At 30.2% G+C, this 16,676-nt stretch overlaps 3 protein-coding genes across 5 annotated transcripts; all 3 read right to left on the reverse strand.

The window, feature by feature from the left end:
* Window positions 1–200: 200 nt before the first annotated feature.
* Arp1 (Actin-related protein 1) lies at window positions 201–3,416 on the reverse strand. Its single transcript, XM_012371228.2, has 7 exons — window positions 3,236–3,416; window positions 2,873–2,937; window positions 2,149–2,475; window positions 1,733–2,042; window positions 1,435–1,608; window positions 1,287–1,349; window positions 201–1,159 (listed from the first exon to the last, which is right to left on the reverse strand). Exons 1-7 carry the CDS (start codon window positions 3,281–3,283, stop codon window positions 1,016–1,018), a joined length of 1,131 nt encoding a protein of 376 aa, XP_012226651.1. The 5' UTR covers window positions 3,284–3,416; the 3' UTR covers window positions 201–1,015.
* A 633-nt stretch (window positions 3,417–4,049) lies between these two features.
* GCS1 (mannosyl-oligosaccharide glucosidase) lies at window positions 4,050–8,453 on the reverse strand. Of its 2 annotated transcripts, none has more exons than XM_067357028.1 (4): window positions 8,091–8,453; window positions 7,613–7,824; window positions 7,105–7,291; window positions 4,050–7,036 (listed from the first exon to the last, which is right to left on the reverse strand). In XM_067357028.1, the coding sequence occupies exons 2-4, from the start codon at window positions 7,812–7,814 to the stop codon at window positions 4,987–4,989; spliced, it is 2,439 nt and encodes an 812-aa protein (XP_067213129.1). In that variant the 5' UTR covers window positions 7,815–7,824; window positions 8,091–8,453; the 3' UTR covers window positions 4,050–4,986. The 2 variants fall into 2 exon arrangements, with proteins under 2 accessions (XP_067213129.1, XP_012226758.1); XM_012371335.2 differs by having other exon boundaries at window positions 7,105–7,295; window positions 7,617–7,824; window positions 8,091–8,451.
* A 504-nt stretch (window positions 8,454–8,957) lies between these two features.
* SecS (Sec synthetase) lies at window positions 8,958–16,593 on the reverse strand. Of its 2 annotated transcripts, none has more exons than XM_012371289.2 (6): window positions 16,452–16,593; window positions 15,386–15,569; window positions 15,026–15,299; window positions 14,328–14,703; window positions 13,625–14,121; window positions 8,958–13,343 (listed from the first exon to the last, which is right to left on the reverse strand). In XM_012371289.2, the coding sequence occupies exons 2-6, from the start codon at window positions 15,497–15,499 to the stop codon at window positions 13,078–13,080; spliced, it is 1,527 nt and encodes a 508-aa protein (XP_012226712.1). In that variant the 5' UTR covers window positions 15,500–15,569; window positions 16,452–16,593; the 3' UTR covers window positions 8,958–13,077. The 2 variants fall into 2 exon arrangements, with proteins under 2 accessions (XP_012226712.1, XP_067213143.1); XM_067357042.1 differs by lacking the exon at window positions 16,452–16,593 and adding an exon at window positions 16,133–16,272.
* Window positions 16,594–16,676: the final 83 nt, after the last annotated feature.

Genomic DNA, 16,676 nt, shown 5'->3' on the forward strand with positions numbered 1-16,676 from the left:
GCTAAACAATGACATAAGCAAATGACGTGATTATAACATACGATAAGTCTGGGATTGTATATTACTCTCACCTTGTATGTTACTTATTATTTTCAAATATTTCTTTTGTTACACAATAAAAATATCAATTTTTCTGATAACTAAATTTGTACAAAATATTGTTATCACAGCTAAGACTGTTTAAATAAAAAATATCAAGATTACACTTTTTCAACGTTTAATATAATTAAAAGTTGATGGCTTATACCATGTGATACAAAGTACGTTGGAATCAATCATCTAATGTCAAGCTACAAATCTCAATGTTACAATACAATTGTAAAAATCCATACTTTAACTACATGCACTTGTAAATACTATAGTTTTATTTTACGAAAGCATACATATTTACAAATGCTTTGCATAAATGTTGCTGCACATAGAAATTACAGAATATTTTGTTCCACTATATTGAATAGACCAAATAAAGCACTCTTCCTCACAAAATAAAAATTACGTGCTTCATTGTAATACACATAACAAGACTGACCACAGCATAAATATATAAATAAATAAATAAGTTCTAAAATTGATAATTTGAAGTAATTTAAGTGACGCATTGATTCCAGAAGACATTTATATTTCTAAGGGATCTTTTACGTTTTCTTTTTTCTTTATCATATCATAAAATATTTGCAGAAATATTCTATGTATTTAAATAATTGAATTGCGAAACCATCATAGATATATATATATATATTCCTATCAAAATAAAGTTATTAATAGATTAATAAACAAAAATGAAACAACAAATTAATATCGTTTTTGCATTATAGCATGATTAAAAATATAATTAAAAATGCATGAGTAATGATCCCTTGAAATAATGATAGAAATTATACGAGTTACTATACAAAACAATTAAGAATATGTTTGCTGCAATACGTTTTGTTATCGTGCCAAGTGTGTGCCATCATTTTATATTAATAATAAAATTAATTGATATAACATTTTCGAAAGCTTTTCTAAATTAAGTTCAAAACGTTTTACGATGAATAGCACGTATACCATCTTCATCAAATTCTCTTTTACTGACCCACATCTTTTTGAATGTGTCTAAAGATGCCAAAATGGAACCACCGATCCAAGTACTGTATAATCGTTCTTGCGGCGCGGATATCTATTATAACAGAAATATTGATTATGCATAATATTATTTTTAAATAATTGAATTTTTGACAATAATTTTTATCGAAAGTTTACTAAATTTTTGCTCCTTTTTAAAAATTATTTTTTGCTTTTCTTACCCTTATTTTAATATCCTTTGGCGACATTCTACGAATCTCCGATAATAGTCTGTCCCCAAAACCCTAAGCAATGGACATGAGAATCACATATTATTATATATATAATAATTTGTTTTTGTAAGATGTAAATATATAAATTTGTGCTTACGCGGAATAATGTCGATCCTCCTGACAGAACAATATTTTGAAATAAAACTTTTCTCAAATCCAAATCAGATTTCTGAATGGAGTATGTTAAAACTTCATGAAGGCCTTCGCATTCTTCACCTATCAGATCTGGTCTGAAAAGCACTTCAGGAGCTCTAAATCGTGCTGGACCAATCTATATTTAATAAAATATATATGTGAAAACAGTTTGCGCTTATATTATTTCAGAATAATATTGCATATTTTACCATATACAATATTTTGTTATTTATTGTTGTGAGTTTTAATTATTTTGTTACCTCCAAATGACTGCCATCAGGTAAAACATATTGAAACTTCTCAGTCTCTATCGTTTCTTCCTTTTGGGGATTACTAGCAAGATAGCATGCTCGCTCTTTAATTGTTCTGACAATCTCAAATTCTGCTGTGGTCTTGAAATTAATACCTTCCTTGCGTAAAAGTAACCTAAGGTATCTTGTAACATCACGTCCTGCTATATCAACTCGCATTATACTGTGAGGCATAGCAAAACCTTCATAAATAGGTACAGCATGTGTGACACCATCGCCAGCATCTAGAACTACTCCTGTAGTTCTGCCTGTTGCATATCTATATTAATAAATAACAAAGAGTATAATAAATTTTTGTCATATCACATTATCACAAAATTAAAAATTATAAATTATTTATATCGATTATTGTGAAGATTACTTACAAACTAAGTACAGCTTGCATGGAAACAAATAAAGCTGGCACATTAAATGTTTCAAAAAATATTTCAGCTGCCTTCTCACGATTCTTTCGGGGGTTTAAAGGTGCTTCTGTAAGTAAGACTGGATGTTCCTCACTAAATGTAGCTAACTGATCTTTACTGTAAACGTAAGACCAAATACGTTCCATATCATTCCAATCTGTGACTACACCGTGTTCCATAGGGTACCGAAGAGATAAAAGGCCACGATGTTCCTCCGCTATTGGACCCACAAACAAATCTCCTTCCAAAGCACCAGCCATAACACGTACATGTTTTGGCCTTCCAATACTAAAGATTATGCATTACATTTTATATTAATAAATAATGTCATACAATAATATTACACAATAATAGGTGCATAAAAAATAACAGTCCAATTTATTTAAAAATTCCTCTCATAAACAATGTTTTAAAAAAGATAAAACAATTGATTTTTTAATATTTTAATTATTTATAACTTTAAGTATACCTAAGATATATTTTATAGTTTGTCTAAAACACAATGCATCTCTTTAAAATAATAATAAATTAGAAATAATAAATAATAAATTAGAAACAATCTTCCATCTCGAATAAGATCATTTTATGTGCATAATCAGAATAACTTGCCACCTGTCAATAACCTCCAAAAACAAGAGGCGCTACCATGAATATTAATTAAACTCCGTTCTTTCCTGGTACTTACTAATTCGGAAATCTGCATTTTGGTATTTGGTCACCTGCAAACCCTGCCTTGATAACGCCAGATCCCTAAATAAGACAAAAGCAGAAGTATATAGCAATAATGCTATCGATCCCAGGAAAGTTTGCGTATCTCGTCATCTACTAGACTACCGATAATAAAAAATAATCACCCATATTTTCACTTACAGACAGGAAAAAAAGCAATAAATGAAAAAAATAGTAAAAACAATTAATTTTATGTCCTTTTAAGCAATAATTATGGTATTTCTGTCAATTTTCACGACCGACATTATTTGGTGAAGTTTGACATATCGTTCTTTCTCGATAGTATAAACGCGAATAAAATTATACGACAGACACTTACGTTGTCAATAACCACTGGCTGATTAACAATTACATCATACGGCTCCATAATATGAAATAGAAATATTCACGTTACTTTGTTTCAATCGAAAACCTATGATCGTAACCCCACAAGCACACACCTAGCGAGGCGTCTGAAGGGAGTCATCAGCGATCCGAGAATCGCTTCTCGAAACATTCTTGAACTTCGCAAGCAGGCATGCCAACCGTGGTTCGAAAAAAAATAGAGTAAGGTTAGGTTAAAATTAAATTAGGTTAGGATTCAGGTTAGTGTCAGACCAGTGTCAGATATTGTTCAATATTGCGTGAAAAATTTGTTTATATAAATAAAAATATATGTTCCACATATTTCTTATATTGTAAGGTTATTTCTTTTCCATAAATCAATTTGAAAGTTAAACTCTACAAGTGTCTTAAAAATTATACATATTTATAGAAAATTGTGAAAATAAATAGAGTCAATTATTTTTACAAGATGAAAAAGTGGTGTTTTGATGTTCTAAATTTATAATAAATTTAGCAGTAATTATGTCATTAGTCATCTTTATAAGATTTATAACTTATCTTAAATTTTTAATAGATGCATTTATATGTTAGATATTTCTGATTTTGAGAATATAAAGAAAATAAAGTTTCAATCATTTTCATACTTTAAATTTGTATTGGACTATTCAGATTTTTTAAATAAATATAAAATATGTATATATACTTTCATAATACATAATAAATCATAAAATTAATAGTATGAAGTAAAACATAAAATCAAAATTTTATTCAAATAAATAACAATAAACATTGATATTAATTTATATCAATTTATGTTGTATAAATAATAGTATTTTATTATGATATATGCAGGTTACATTTTTATTTCAAAAGCAATTTGAGAAACTGGCTAGATTAGCAAGAGTACATGTGCACTCATAAAAATAAGTATTTATTATTGTGAGCAAAGTTATGCTAGAATGACAATGATAAAACATTGCGCTTTTAAAGATAGCTTAAGATTACAATATACAAGCTTAAGATTACAAGTTTTTAGTGAATCACAGCCAAGATTTGAGATATTGATAACCTTTCTGTTAATAATTTACAATACCATTTCTCCATTGTAATTTTGTTTTAAAAATTATGACAATTTATATTAACAAAATTAAAATAACAAGATACTCATTTAATTCACTTAATATGTGAAAATAAAGAATTTGTTTTATCCAAAATATGTATTTAACATAAATATAGAATATTTTATTAAATCAATAATACCATACTAACATGTATATGATATTACTATCACAATTTATTATTAAAATGCTGTCTTACTTATAGAAGTGCTGTTGTTAAAAGAGAAATAAGTGTTAGAAGAAATCTAATTATTTAGAGTACAAAATTTATCAAGAATACCAGATACACACAACACACATACATAATCTTCTTAATTAATATAATTATATATGCTTTTATAGCTTTATGTGCTTTATAAGAAAAAGATGATTTTTTTTCTCAAATATATAACAATAACTCCTGATATAACATAATAAAAAAATAACAATAATAATATAATTACATAGTGAAAAATAGTATAATTATATAATTACTATCCTTTTGTGTAGTTTAAACATATATTGCTACTAATAGATCATATATAATAATTCTAAGTGAACACTCGCAATGTCTTTTGATTCCACTTTTGGTTCCACTTTTGGTAAAACAGTTTTTAATAGTAAAGTTTGACATTGTATATTAGAATATCTAATATATTTCTGCCATAAGCAATACAACCAAGGAAGTCCAACCGGTGAAAGGGTGACTTCCTTTGCCTTCTCCTTCACTATTATCATAATGTTCCCACAAATATCCGGTCTTTTTATATTGCTTAATAATATTCTGTATCAAATTCTTTCGCAACTCTTCATATATCTTTTTCGCATGTTCCCGATGCGGCCCTTCCACGTTAGAATAATAATATGCAGCCCGTACTGTCAAGTAATTTAGATTCATCCAGATAGGACCGCGCCAGTAAGGCGGGTCGTGTTCTGTATTGTATTTCATGTGCAACGGCGATGTTTTCGCGAGTGAACGTAATCCATATCTGGTCCAGAGAAGGTACGGATCTCGTAGATCCTGCAATATCTTCCCCAACTGTGACGAATCAGGTTCCACAATTTGCAAAATAAAAGGGAATAACGAAACGTATCCAAAGGTGGTATCGACAAATTTCAACGACGGTTCCTCCGAAACGACACGGACCATTTCCATACGTACGGATTGCGAATGAGACCGCTGTTTTTGTGGAGGTCTCCGTAGAGCCACTTTGTCGGTGTGTAAACCGTAATCCGAATACGCTTGAGCATTTGGTGACCAATGCAATTTGTTTAACAAGTTGTTGTCGGATAGATATTCGAATGTTTCTTGGTATTTTTGGGCAGGATAACTCAACGTTTCAGCAATTTTAGCCATAACGCGAGCAGCGAACGCGATCCAACAACGCAAGTCAACGTGACGCTCGGCAGCGGTGGGATGAGAAGCCCTAGGATAATCGTCCAAGCCGGATGTCAGTGTTTTAGGATTCAATTCTCTATTAGTTGTCTCATCTCTGCCTCGCCATCTGTATGTGCTGGGTAGATCGCCGACTTGCGTGACGTTGAACCATGAAAACCACGCTTGCAATCGTGGATATAGTTTGTCGAGGATCTTGAAATTATGCATCAATAATTCTTGCTCTTTATGCTTAAGCATAAAGTCCAGCGTTAAAAAAAATGTGGGCGGATTGGCATTTGTATTGATTTGAGTTACGAACTCCTCGGGCACTTTAGCCAGAGCCTCCTGGCCCAAAATCATCTCTCTAGGGATCCAACCTTCGACATTCATCAGATCGAACCAATGGCTTATAATATCTAATTCTATCTCCGTGTCCCAGACTGAGATAAGTAAACCGTGAAAACCTTCATCCCACAGGAAACCTCGAGGAAAAAAGCTTCTGCTGGGTACAGCAGTGTACAAAGGCGCTTTCCAATAAGGCACAGGTCCCTGTGTATACGTACTTTGCACTTGCGAAGTTCCGTAAAAGTAACCTATCGAGCCTATGAGATTTGAGAATGCCATCTTTGCGAACGTCATTTCGTCGTCCGTGTATCCCTTTGATTTCAATTTAAAAACATTTTCAAATTTCTTCGAGAACAATTGCCTCTGCTTGTCGAGAGCCTCGTCATAGTTCTGGCCTGTTAACTTGTCTATTCTATTACTAAAACTGCCAGATTCGTAACTAACTTCAATCTCGAAAGGAACTTTTCCTGTTACTTGAGTAACGATGAAATTTGGATCCTTTTTCTTGCCTTCAGGCGATAATAGTAATTGTTCGCCGGCTAAAACTATATGTTTCTCCGCGGATCCCTTCTGGGTTGCGATACGAAGATTTTGCAAAACAGTTTCTTTCAACACATTTAACCCAGAAGCAGTTGTTGCCAAAAACGAATGCTCCTCTACAGTGCCATTTATTAAATTTAGGTTTATAGCAAAAGATCCCAATCCTTGTGTGTTTCCTTCTATGCCTGTTAAGCGATTATAGTCCCCTAGATTAGCCTTTATCCAACCTTTTGTACTTTCTTCGATAGCAGTGTAAAATAACAATGATATCTCTTCTCTACTGTTTTCTTTCTTTTGTGATACTGCAATTCTTGCGGTCCAATCACCACCATGATATCCACCAGGTCTTTTGACAAATGTCGTTCTTAAAATTATGGACTTATCTACTATTTCCTGAACACCAAACGTTCGTCCATCATGCTCCAGCCATGCATATCTGACATTTAAACATTGGTTAGCTACACTGACAAAATCTATATCACTAAAGATAAGAAGATACAGTACCTATCTAATTTATCACCTTGATCACACCAGTGTCTAAGTACGCTTCCATCATAGCGTAGAATATGTGGAGAATACCACATCAAACCAGTTACTAAAGAATGTGGATCTCTTGTTTTTAAACCAAAATATACACCAGATCTGTAGGTACCCCAATATCTGTCTGGAATATCCAAGCCAGATGCAATAACTACCTAGTTTTCAAACAATATTCAAGTTGACAAAATTAAAAATTTGTCGATATTTAATTCTATGCTAGATGTACAAGATTAATATCTTTAAAATTCTATTATAGAAAATAAAATTTATGATCTCTAGTGTTTTATTCTCTATAAAAGAATCCTTTTTTTACATAGAGAGACTCGATAACCAATGCATATATATTTCATATTTTAAAATATTATTTAAATATAAGTTTAATGAGATTTTAAATTATGCATTCTGTACTACTTACTCTTCTATATAAATTTTTAAAGATAAAAAAATTATAAACTTTTATGTGATATTATACATGCCTTGTTTCCATCATATGGGGTATTTACTCTTGTTTCAAGATATCCTTTATATCCAAACCAAGCAGCAATGGCAATACATATAACAGTGATAGTAGAATTCATCGATAATGGAAAACTTTTATTTGTCTTAACTGAGTTTGCATTCACAGATTTAGCTTTTATCTTTACAGATTTTTCTTGTGGTTTATTCTTCACCATTTCAATTATACTGAAATAAAGATGTTGTGATTATTCTCATTTCTAAACATATGTTAGTATGTCTAGTGTTGCCATATAACAATACAATGCATATACGTTATTTTAGAAATATATAAGGAAAATTAATACAAATTGACACAAATTTAACATTAACATTAGCAGTTTTTTCAGCAAAAGGTGACAAAAGATAATTTATATCGTATAAGTAATTTCTGAATTCAAATTGTTAGACGTTTCAAGCAAATTTTGTGTAATAAGATAAAAATGTAATCTTACAATGTTTAAAACTTATTACGATCACTATTTTCTCTGATATATGCACCTGTGGCATATGTCAACTTAGGTTATCTTTCGTCGATCACTTTTCACGCTGCTTATAAAAATCCTAAGATAAGTTACAAACGACAAACATTTATTAAATGGTATATATCACAGCCGTGAATGTTATTATTGTTTATAACTAAAAGCTCCTTTAGCAAACATAAGAATCTTTTACGATTTCATGATTCCACCGACGTTCACAATGTCAACGTGCAAGTTGCTATAAAATTGTTACATCGTTTATAATGCTAATTAACAATTACGATTATAAACATTTTAATAGTTCATGTCAAATTATTGCATAACAATAGCCATGTAAAGAAATCCTGTTTGATATTTAACTTATAAACAACTATTAATTATTGATGTAAAAATGAATTATATATACGGGAAAAATTGTGTTTTAAAAATTCGCGCGAACTTTAATAGCGCCATCTCTTGTCTGTTATGTTCGTCAAACATCAGGCTGGCCAACCAAAGCTTAGAAAGCCAATTTCTGGTAAAATAGAGGATTATTTGATATACAAAATAATTTAAAATTTTGTTAAGTATATTTTTTTACGTATATTTCTATTTTTAAAACATAATTCTTAGTATAAACACTTTTCATATTAATTTTTGTTTATAGTATAGTATACATATTGAATAAACAAAATAATATTTGCTAATTCTATAAAAAAACATGATAATAGCATCTGAAATATGCAAAAAATTAAAAAATAGAACTTTTAAGAAAATTCTTAACCTTTGTGATAATGTATGACAAATGGATGGCAGATTTAAAACGCTATCAGTAGAGTTTTTTATTTAAATCATACAATATATTGCTTAACAGTTTTTATATTTATTTATTCAATAGTTGCATATATTACAAATAAAGCATTAACTATTACAATATAATCACATATTTAGGGAAGAGCTCATACATTACGCTGTTTACATATCTAATGTTTGATTAATATTTAGCGTATCACGTATCGTATCATATCTTTCCTTAAATATATAGTTAAATGAGAAAAGCCAGACAGAATAATTTCTCAAAACATGAAGGCTTGAAATCGCATTTGTTTGACCAATCATTTCATTCAGTTTGTTCAATTATCAAGTTATTTCTGTACATCTTTTTGTTTTCCGATCATTTCGGATTTATTATGGATTTAGATTCATTACTTAAGTATATATATGCCAAAGTATCGGCGTACAAATAATATATAAACTGCGATTAAAAGGATATTGTATTACATGATAGCATATGCAATAGGCAGGCAACATGCCTGTGCCTACATGGTGCTTAGCTTATGTGCCTGAAATTTTGCTCTTACATATCTTAAATGAGCCTGAATGAGCCATTAAATGAGCCATTAAAAATGTTGTTGTTAAAACAACTGCATATATACAATGTTAGCAGTGTACTATTTAAATGTCGATACATGTTAAAAAACCAAATGCTTCTTGGTTGTACGAGAATGATTATCTTGTTTCGCTTTACATGTATATTGTATACTCGATAAGCCTTAACTGTTGCACACACAATACATACCAACGCACTAAATTTAATAATATGGTGGAGATTGATTTATTTTATGTTACTTATATAAATACGTTATTTTCTTTTGAATGCAGGTGCTTTGGATCAACACATTCGCTGTCTGTCTGTTAGAATATACTTTATCGTTATAAAAGACAATAACTGCAGTCAAAGTGTCTATATCAGACGTGAAACTTAAAGAGGATGAAAAATTAGGTCCACAAATATCGTTGTTTGCATAAAAGGCGCAATGATATATAAGTAAAGCTGGCCTTCATCGTACAAAATCCAGCTGAAAATGGAAGTGAATAAAATAAGATAGACTTCTTTATTTACATAGGAATGTTGTGAGTAAGTTATAAGACCATATGCTATTCTAGAATATTTTCTATTATTAGATATATGCTTATGTATATATACATGTATACATATATACTTATATAGGATGATTTGTTTTGTTACTATAAGAAATTCCAATATTTTCAGTGATTGCATAGAATAAAAGAAATATATATTATAATTATTGCTCAATTTAGTAACCATAGTTATGGCAATTATATAAATATAATAAAACGTAAAAAATTTAAATATACGATATATATTATAAGTATAATCATTAGAAATAGCTTGAGTGCATTGATGTCTCACTTGATATAAAGATTGCTCTACATATATTGTGTATATATGTATATATACATATATTCTTCTTTATTAAATAATATATAACGTCAATATATTTTTCTTATTATAGCTTTATATATGATCTTATAGCAATAATTTTGCTATTTTTTTTACTACATCTTAGATTTTTTCTGTATGTAATATTCTGTCTCAAAATAAGTAATTAAAGAAACATATAAATGTTAAGGCCATAATATAGTAGCTATATAATGTTTTATCTAAAATAATAAATATCACATAGGATGTTTCAAATCTACTGAGCCACCTTCTACATAGAAATTTTCTGAATGATATGAAATGGATTATTTTTTAACAATAAAATGTTAAACAATTAAACTATGAAAAGTAAAGAGATTTTCAAAAATTAAAGAATATGAACAGAAAATGCTTTATTTAGTTTTAATAAATTTTAAAAGACTTAATTCTATAATTAATCAAATGTTTTAAACACATGTTTTTAATGTCAAGAACCAAAATTTATGACAAATGATAATTTTTCTTAATTTTTTTTACTAAGAAAAAAATAAGTGTTTTAGAACAAAAAAATTTTATTTTGGATAAAGGGTGGCTGAATATAAGGATTAAGGATAACCTGTAAATTAAAATACCAATATGTTTTGAAAACCAAAAGTGATATTTGTGCATATATTAAAGAACTGTTTCATTATGAAGAATATAGCGAGTATAATTAATTGAAAAATATGAATCTATATATATAATTATATTATAATAGGATATATAATTATTACTAAGAGCTTCACAAAATCTTGATTAGCACTTGCTCTAATAAGCTATCACAATTAAGCTTTAATTAAATGCTAATCTGTGTATATCACTGCTTTTTCTTACTCATAATAATAATACATTTTAAAAATTTTGGTGGTGATTTAAAGTCATTCTGCTCTGTTATTAACTTCACACATCAAGTACTAACTAATAACTTCAACGTTAGCATTGAACATATAAAATACATACTACAAAATCCAAATTACAACAAATATAATATTGTACAAGCAATTGATATCTTCATCTAAAGAAAGTGGGATAGGCATTAAAACTATATGTATATATTTGATAAAATTTTAGCAGTACTAATAATTTCCTCCTATTGGTTTCTTTCCTTTTATCTCTATTAAATATTTATAAATATAACTTCGAATATATACTATTTTCTAAATTGCATAAAACTTCAAATAAACTATCCTTTATACGCAATAAATTGTGCAAGTATGAATATCTGTATATATACTGATACAGGTATTTTTATATATACGTATAAACATACTTTTTTATATGTCTAAATATGTGAGTTAAATGGTAGTTTCATGTGATGTAATTTGCTTGCAAATCGCTAAATATTTCAAATAATCTTAATATTCTCATAACATATACTCCTACCTTTGATATTCTATTTATTATGCAACAATACAATTAAAAAAGAAATAACATTATCTACATTAAAAACGCATTAAACACAATATGCATTAACGTGCATTAAACACAAATGATATTGTGTCCTAATTCTTGCCATTTTTTTATATAAACCAACATACAATATCTATACGAAGATTTTACAGTCTTTCTGTAAACCCAATGTAACATTTTCGTATATATCAGGTTGTGTCATTGTGTATACTATATATCTAAATTTTGACATACTTCCTAATAATGTATTTCCATAAATATTTTACTACAGCCTCCTTTTTTTACAGGTAATGTGTATCTTCTTACTAATGCTGTAAACACGAATATATTCCGTTTAAATAAGAGAGGAAAAAATTCATTCTTATATGCCGTCTCTCTATTCAAGGCTAATAAATAATATGCCATAATTAATGTATAAGTCAGTACTATATAGGTGAGTTAATTGCATAAAAAATACAATAGTTTTCAGCAATAATGCATAAATATTAGAAACAATTAAATTGTGAATATTGCTACATATATCGACAGAATTGTATGACATTGCTTTTTTAGAAAAGAAATTTACTATATGAAGCAAGTATGTATGATTTGGTTAATATTTTTCTTATTTGTTTATATCAAACTACAATATTAGAAAGCAAGAAAGAGAAAAGAGAGTTAAATATAAGAATTCAATGTTCTCTGTTTATGTCTTGATAAATAATAGCATTTCAACAAAGAACATACTTAACAATTATATCGGCGGCCAGCGCTTATCACTTAAATCTCTTAAAACAGAGCCATAATAATCTTAATGCTTCGTGTTTCCTTTCCTTTTTCTTTTTTTTCAAGTATTAACTTTGATGATCACTCTTTAATGTCTGAAGACACTCATTCTCTTTTGGTATAATGATTTAAATTGACAATATCTCAACGCAAGTGGACAGACGAATCAGCACATTTGTATCTAGCACGTGTCTGTGAAAATGCATATAGACCACTATTTCTTATAATTTAACTCAGTAATAAATATTGTTTTATTGTGTTGCTTAAAAAAAAGCAGGGAAGGAAATGTTTTCATTGTGCGAAAGTTATACAATATATTTTTTTATGGAAAATATATTGTAAAATCTTTTTAAATTTTAAAAGTTTTTTTATAATAAGATTCTGAATAACTCCTGTCAACATAAACATGGTTGATATAAATAAACGATTGTGTCAAATTGCATTTCTCAGAAACATGCTACAGATGTCAATTCATAAGCGACAAGTCGCTTACAAATTGAGATTAATATGCTGATTTGACTGGCCAGTTGCGTTGATTACGGTTCATTTTCTCAGACTGTCTTTGCTACTTGCACGGCTGGTTGAGGCGGTACTAGATTCTCCTGGTCCACCAGTGCCACCTGCATCTCCATTGATGCTGGAACCGGCGAGCGAAGCGGTGGGCGTTACTGGCGCAGAACGCCTCCTTACTTTCGTTAAAGCTTTATCCAATCTTTGTATGAATGCATCCACATCAGATCTCTTCATGCCTAATGCGGCCGCAGCAGTTAGATATGGCACTCTATAATTACTGTTGTGTGCACCCCAGCCTGTTAGCGATTGAAGCGAACAGATATTAGGAAATTGAAATTACTTTCGACAAAGGTAAAGTACACAAATTTAAATTAAATTGTCCAGATGTATAAATGATATAAAAAATAGTATATTCAGATAGCCAAATGTTAGGAATGTTAACAAATTGACAGCAAATTTGATCAAATTTGATGATCTGCCAACATTGCTAACATTTTCCTGACTTGAATATATTAAATCTCGATAAATACAATGTATTCTTAAAACATTATCTAGTTAAGCTTTTATAAGTACATACCTTCAAATTTATGTGAAACGATGTGCTTAGAATCTGTAGTTGTTATTACTCTAGTACCACTAACGTTACGCAGAAATAACATTGATCCTAGCATAGTAACTTGCTTGTTATCATGTTGATGGCTTAGACATTGAAGAGTCATAGCCATGGATATTGGATTGCCCTTAGTGTCTAACAGCCTCTCTCCATGCCTTGTTGCTAATTTTCCCAATTCTTCTTTCAGATAAGAATACATCTCTTTACGTTGAGCAATCAATTGTTTGTACCCTGCCATTCCAAGACTTAACAGTGTTATCATCACATCCATAACGGAACTTGCACTCGCACGTCCCGGATACATTTTCGATATGCGATCCAAAAGATTTTTATCGAAGGAACCTATAATGGCACCACCCACTGGAACTAGAAAGTTCTTGTCCGTGCTTTGAACGAAAGCATCTACACGACCCTTTCTTGACGCTTCTTGTATAAGGTGCATACATCTTGTACTCTGCAAGCTTTTAGCAATATAGTGTAATATATTTAGTAAAATAATTTTTAATCAAAAATATATTATTATCTTGAAATTAGAACAATCAATGACATTGTGTAATTTTCGAGGAAGAATGTTCTACATTTTGAGTTAAAGAATAACATTGATTGTTTTAACATCAAGGTATCGATCTGGAAATACAGATCGAAAATTATGTATCTTATTACTTACCCATACGCATTGTTTACCAGATGTGGTATATTATATTGAGTGCAGAGAGCTGCAATCGCATCTACAGAATCGCACGCTCTGGGTGCAAAGCAACTGGTTGTTGTGAGTACACAAGCCACACTTTCGCCTAAAGCTGCCATTTGGGCTTCAAGTCTCTGTAAGTCGGTTTTTAATTCATCTCCTATTATTTGCATTTCGATAACAATGGGTTCTAATCCGGCTGTGATTATAGATTTGAAGCTAGATTTTTGGTCAATTCTAGGCCATAAAACATATTTTGCTCGTGGTCTGTCTTGCTTAAGTGTTAACATACATAGAACTAGACTCATTCCAGTGGCCATTGGTGATAAAAAGCAACCTGCTATGCTTTTTACTCCTGCAATTGAATATATTTTTATTATCATTATTAATAATTTAAACATTAAATATACATTCTATCATTATCAAATAATAAAATTTATTTGGTATCTTTATCAAGAAATTTATTCTTTTTATATGTATATATAAAATATAAAAATGTATAGCTCTAATATTAACGAAACAAAATGAAAAAGAACAAAAACTATTTGATTAATACAATAGTGACTTATAATTATTCTCAATTATAAATATTTATTTCTTTTGCAATATAATAAGTATGTTTGAAGAGTATTAAATTCTTCATCTAATTCTAAATATATTTCTGATTATTTTCTTACCCATATATCGTATAACTTCGAGCACTAAAGAATTCGTTAATTTATACATTAAACTGCTACCAGCAGCTTTTGGTTGTACTTCTTCTAGATCACCGGATCTGCCTATGCCATGTCCCATACGAAAGTGTCGTCTTGCAACAAGATTTGATACAATCCTCGCTTCACGTTCACCAACACTACAGTTTGAGGGAAAATTATTGCTATCCATTTGCGATAGATCTGACAGAAACGCCTCTATTGTTGCATCGTCCCAACCTTCTTCTGGCCATTTTCGCTGTTGGATAAATATCATGTAATAAAAATGTATGTATCTTTGATTTTTTATGTACATGCAAATATTTACTACATATTATGACTTACATGTTCGATAAAATGACGTATAAGGTTTTCACGAGATTTCTTAGCGTTTAAACCTTGTTGTACATAAGTGGAAGGTATAAGCCTCTCCGCCAAACTAAACGCTTGATTATTCATTTTTTCTTGAAGATTTTTTTCAATTGCTTAGTCCACAAATGTTGACGTTTGATTTCTTAGTACACCATCGCTTTGATAATTAGTAGAAAATGATTATTATGATTTATATTATAACTTTTTATTTAGCTATAAAAGCAGAGAAAAACGCATAAATTTTATTAAAACTAATCTGATAATCATAGTTTTATGTATTTTAATAATTAATCTGGATATTTCTTAATAATTTAAAATTATGTTAAATGTTTGACGAAGCAAATTACATATAACAATCAGTCCTTTTTTCAGTTAATGAAAATTATAAAATTATATCTGAGATGTTTTGCGTGATGATAAAGTGCAAATTTTAAATAAGATTCTTTTATGCATACTTACAGGTAGTATGAGCAAAATTGACACAGAAGGAAAAATAGGTGGTGATATGTATGAAAGTGCAAGTACGCAAAATAAAACACAAATTTGTTGCGTGAGAAACAAAATTTATTAAATGAACTCAATGATGAAGAATAGACAATATGCTTAATATAACGTCGTCTTGTGAAAACGAAAATATACAGAACAGAATCAAATTAAACATCATCAAATTCAATACAAATGTTCATCGATACAATGAACACGTAGTACAATAGTACGTACACGTAATACATGTGATACTAGGAGGCAAAAAAACGCAGCAACACAATTGAGCGATGTACAATCAAATATGAGAAGGCGCACAGGCAGACAGGTAAGTCGTGACGTTTTTGTCGTTTAAAGACGGATCATCGCTTCCGCGTGGTCAAACTCAAGTAGAGTGACAATAAACGTCACGCTTTCCAATAATGACGATCCGCGCTGATTCGAGCAAACCGAATATGTGGCAAAATCCAAAAAGTAATGTCGTTATGGTTTAAAGGTTATGTCGACGCGTTAAGATCGTCGGATTGGATGTATCGTCGTCGCGCAAATTTCATACCCATTCGAAGCGCCTGTAGGCGGAGGCAACGCAACACAATATTTAGGACCGCTCGGATTGCTGGAGAAATACACTGCTGCTCGAGGAAGTCTCGAGGTATCACCGCGGGTACATGGTTCGGGGACCTTTCGGCACTGCGAGCGGCACACAAATCAAAAGTGGGTTGGGCCACGGTACGACGCGCGACGCGAGCGTTGCTGCTGCGTCGTCAGGTTTTCTCACCGT

This window comes from Linepithema humile, chromosome 6 (assembly GCF_040581485.1).
Source record: "Linepithema humile isolate Giens D197 chromosome 6, Lhum_UNIL_v1.0, whole genome shotgun sequence".
Lineage (NCBI taxonomy): Eukaryota > Metazoa > Arthropoda > Insecta > Hymenoptera > Formicidae > Linepithema > Linepithema humile.

Bases quoted from the DNA above. Each gene is read 5' to 3' on its own strand.
- SecS (XM_012371289.2), bottom strand. From the start codon at position 15,499: ATGAATAATCAAGCGTTTAGTTTGGCGGAGAGGCTTATACCTTCCACT. The intron at 14,704-15,025 runs GTAAGAAAATAA...ATTCAATTGCAG, and splicing joins CGAAGTTATACGATATATGG to GAGTAAAAAGCATAGCAGGT. The intron at 14,122-14,327 runs GTAAGTAATAAG...TATTGCTAAAAG, and splicing joins CTGGTAAACAATGCGTATGG to CTTGCAGAGTACAAGATGTA.
- GCS1 (XM_067357028.1), bottom strand. From the start codon at position 7,814: ATGGTGAAGAATAAACCACAAGAAAAATCTGTAAAGATAAAAGCTAAA. The intron at 7,292-7,612 runs GTATAATATCAC...AAAACTAGGTAG, and splicing joins ATATGATGGAAACAAGGCAT to TTATTGCATCTGGCTTGGAT. The intron at 7,037-7,104 runs GTACTGTATCTT...TTTAAATGTCAG, and splicing joins CAAGGTGATAAATTAGATAG to ATATGCATGGCTGGAGCATG.
- Arp1 (XM_012371228.2), bottom strand. From the start codon at position 3,283: ATGGAGCCGTATGATGTAATTGTTAATCAGCCAGTGGTTATTGACAAC. The intron at 1,350-1,434 runs GTAAGCACAAAT...TCCATTGCTTAG, and splicing joins GAGGATCGACATTATTCCGC to GGTTTTGGGGACAGACTATT. The intron at 1,160-1,286 runs GTAAGAAAAGCA...CTGTTATAATAG, and splicing joins CAAAGGATATTAAAATAAGG to ATATCCGCGCCGCAAGAACG.